This window comes from Colobus angolensis, unplaced genomic scaffold (genome assembly GCF_000951035.1).
Source record: "Colobus angolensis palliatus isolate OR3802 unplaced genomic scaffold, Cang.pa_1.0 Scaffold186, whole genome shotgun sequence".
In the NCBI taxonomy this organism is placed as follows: Eukaryota; Metazoa; Chordata; class Mammalia; order Primates; family Cercopithecidae; genus Colobus; species Colobus angolensis.
In genome coordinates, this window is record NW_012114999.1 from 1,587,729 (window position 1) to 1,591,524 (window position 3,796).

General features: G+C 35.6%; 1 protein-coding gene across 2 annotated transcripts in view; it reads right to left on the reverse strand.

Annotated features, from left to right (window-relative positions):
* Positions 1 to 3,796, reverse strand: part of EVI5 (ecotropic viral integration site 5) — a 307,542-nt gene that overhangs the window by 228,953 nt on the left and 74,793 nt on the right. For both annotated transcript variants that reach the window (XM_011939985.1, XM_011939984.1), the window contains exon 2: positions 519 to 748. In XM_011939985.1, coding sequence (XP_011795375.1) covers positions 519 to 748 — 230 coding nt within the window. The remainder of the gene's footprint in view (positions 1 to 518; positions 749 to 3,796) is intronic.

The window sequence follows — 3,796 nt, forward strand, 5'->3', positions numbered from 1 at the left end:
TATATAAATAAATATATAAAAGAGATGATGCCCTAAAGAGTTTCTGACAACAATACGGTAAGGAAACACACAGAGTCAATATGCATTCCTAGCAGAGCAGAAAACTATTCTATTTAATACCCATTAGGAGAAAAGGATATTTTGCTTTCCACTCTAAACCACAAATCAGTTATCTATACTGGATTAAATTATTTTACGATTTACCAAAGGAGACTGTTCAGAGAGTTGAAAATTAAAAAGTGATAGTTTCATTTACCTTTTAAAAAACTGATAAAATTAAAGAAGGATTCAGGGAATTTGCTATAGTAAGAAAACAAACCTATAAAGCTATTTGAGCCAGAAGAAAATTTTAGTCTCTTTTAAGACCAATCTCCCCCCAAAAAAGACAAACACTTCTGTAAGCAACTTTGATAAATAAGGAGCCAAAAAATAGAAAAAAAAAATCTTAATGTAAATAAATATGAATGGCTGGATTTGTATGACAATTGGAGAGAAAAAAGCCAAGCAACCTCACTCACCTATTCTGTTCTTCCAGTTTAGCCAGGAGTTCTAAGTCGTCTGGACTCAACTGTGATGGGGAAGATGGTGAAAGGGCTGGTGTTGATAGTGTGGTAGATGAGGATGTGGTATGTAATGAAGCAGATGGACTCGCCACCTGACTGGCCATCTGACTGACTGTATGCGATACTGTGTTCTTCACCCATGAGAGAGTAGAGCTCAGCTTTTCTGCAACCTTGTCTGTCGCCACCTAAAGACAAAAATAAAAGTTGCATATACTTTAGTTTCACTGTATTCATCACCGAGAACTTAATAATTCTGTCAGGATTTACTTAATAACCATCATCAGAATACTCTCTTTGAGGAATTAAAGGTAAAACCTGTTTTAGCAACAACCCCTAATATCCAGCTTTTGCAAACTGTTTATTTCAGTTCTGCAGCATGAACAAATCAGAACAGTGTTCCAAACTGAGATCCATCAGGAAGTGGCAAAAATCAACCAGCGTGTTTTAAAAATGAAAAACAGCAAAAATATCAAGTTAAAGATATGTTGTCTAATGAAATTCTTATTTTAAAATACACCCTCATGTATGTATGTATATGGGTGTACTGAGTCAGGATGTAAAATGTATTCTTTCTTGGGGTTTTAGTCAAAAATACATGCAAGTCAAGGAATTAACACATGTTCATTAGATGATCACAGAAATCCTGTAACATGACTAACAATTCAATAAAAACTGGGTGTATTTAGCATAAATAAAACGTAGTGAGGCCCTTGATCGATCTCTCTTCAAACCACTAAAGAATGTTGTTATAGAAGAGGGACTAGCACCACAGGAACAAAATTATGCTAAATGACTGGGTCAATAGAATGAGAGGGGTTCAAGGTAGAATTTCTAATAGTAGGTTTATTGAGAAACAGAATGGGATGCATAGAAAGAGTAGTACATTCCCTACCAATAGCTACATTAATGTGGCAATTGTAAAAGCCAAATGTCAAGAGTTGGTTAAGGGTAAGTTTCTGTTTTAGGTGGCTAACCAGGAAGTAAAAAGCCTTTAAGATTCCTCTCTAAGATTCAATGAATTATACATATGCTCACATATTTGTCATAAACCATGCCAACCTCCTAAACAGGTATGTATACAACAAATTCAGCTGAAAAAGAAAATGTACATACTGTTCAAAGCTAATACTGGTTTATATATGGCAATCCATACAAACACATGTACACACACAAAAAAATCCTGTCCAGACTCCTGGTAGTAGGTACCACGCTCCTCATTGGTTACCCAAGGATTTCCTCCTCCCCTCAATATATACATGGCTCTTTCTCTGTCTCCACTTCCTCCACTTCAATTTAGCAGAAAAATTCCAAGTACGGAAAGGATAAAATGAAAAAGCAATTCTAAGGACATAGCTAAGCCACTTAACCTGAGGACGGGGCATCTAAAACGACAAAGATTCCATTACAAGTGCTGAATAGGGGCAAGAGTTTTATTAAACTCAAGATACCTCTCATTTTCTTTTCATTTGCCAATAATTTTCCCCTTTTAGAGCTTACTTCCTTTAGAAATGATATTATAGAAAGGACCAGTGGGCTGTTACCATTGAGAGAAGAATCCTGAGAAAGAAAAGTTGAATGGCATAAGAGATCTAAGAAAGAGAAGCATGAGGCGATCATTTACGCCTGCTTCCAGGCAAAAGAAGTCCTTCCTGTCAACTTATAGATGAGCACAGCTTGTCAAGGCAAAAAGCCATATAGGAACCAAATAATAATTTAGCCAAAACGTTATTTGTGCCAGGAAATGGCAGAAGCCATAGTAGGCACCAAGATAGCCTACTGTGTGATTTGTTATCCTATTGATCTTAGGATAACAATTACAAACTCAATTGCGAAAACGGCACAAATTTGCATTCCCAAAGCACACTCTAATATATTAAAAAGAGAAAACCTAATGTATGAAATTTACAGAAAAATGGAAGAAAACCTAATGTATAACCTTTATAGAAAAATGGTACACTTTACTAATATATTAATTTCAAATATACTTACAATTTTCAAGAATTAATGCTTTACATTTTCATTATATTAAACTCCCCTATTCGGTACGTTAATTAGTACAAAAGCAAAAGATACCTATTAATTGCTTCATTAAAAGAAATTTATATCATACCCCTTCTGCACACCATAGCAACAGGCTTCGATTTAAAGAGTTTGGAATAATCAAGAGCACAATTCTGCCATGCTTTCGACCTCACTGAAATGGAATTCAGCCTATAACTACTAAAGACTCAACTTCAAATTTTAAGTTCTTAAATATAGTTAGAGTATTTAATTGCAGTTGCAATGTAATCAAGTTTAATATTCATAGAATCGAGAAATCCCACAGGGCTAAATTATTTTTTCATATATCATGTACTATTTTTCTTTAATTTTACTTTTCCAAACTTCCACCCTGCCACCTTTGTATCTCTTTTCCTCAACCTAGGGTAAATTGAGGTCACATAAATAAATATAAATAAATCTGACAATACAACTATGTCACAAAGTTCCTGTCTATCTCATAGAGGTGTTATGCATTTATTTTAAAAAGTGAACATACTGAACGGGCGCAGAGGCTCACGCCTGTAATCCCAACACTTTGGGAGGCCGAGACGGGCAGATCACCTGAGGTCAGGAGTTCGAGACCAGCTTGGCCAACATGGCAAAACCCCGTGTCTACTAAAAACACAAAAATCAGCTGAGCATAGTGGTGGGCGCCTGTAATCCCAGCTACTCAGGACTCTGAAGCAGGAGAATCGCTTGAACCCGGGAAGCAGAGGCTGCAGTGTGCCAAGATTGCGTACTGCACTCCAGCCTGAACAACAAAAGCAAAACTGTTTCAAAAAAAAGTGAACATACTTTGAAAATGCTAAAACCATCATTAAAAAGGCTTAGTAATCACACACAAAAGGCCACATATTGTATGATTCCATTTACATAAAATGTCCAGAATAGGAAAATCCAGAAGTAGATAGCAATTTCCAAGGCCTGGGAAAGGGGATGGGAAATGACTACTAATGGGTACAGGATTTCTTTATGAGGCGATGTAAATATTCTGGGATTGGTCAGCAGTGATGGTTGCACAACCTTGTGAATATAATAAATGCCACTGAATTTTACACTTTAAAACGGGCAAACTTTATGGTATATAAATTATATCTCAATTTTTAAGTGTACTAAAAGCATTATATACTATTACAATATTTGAATACAATCTCCCATGAGAAACAGACATGATTATATCACTTTATATA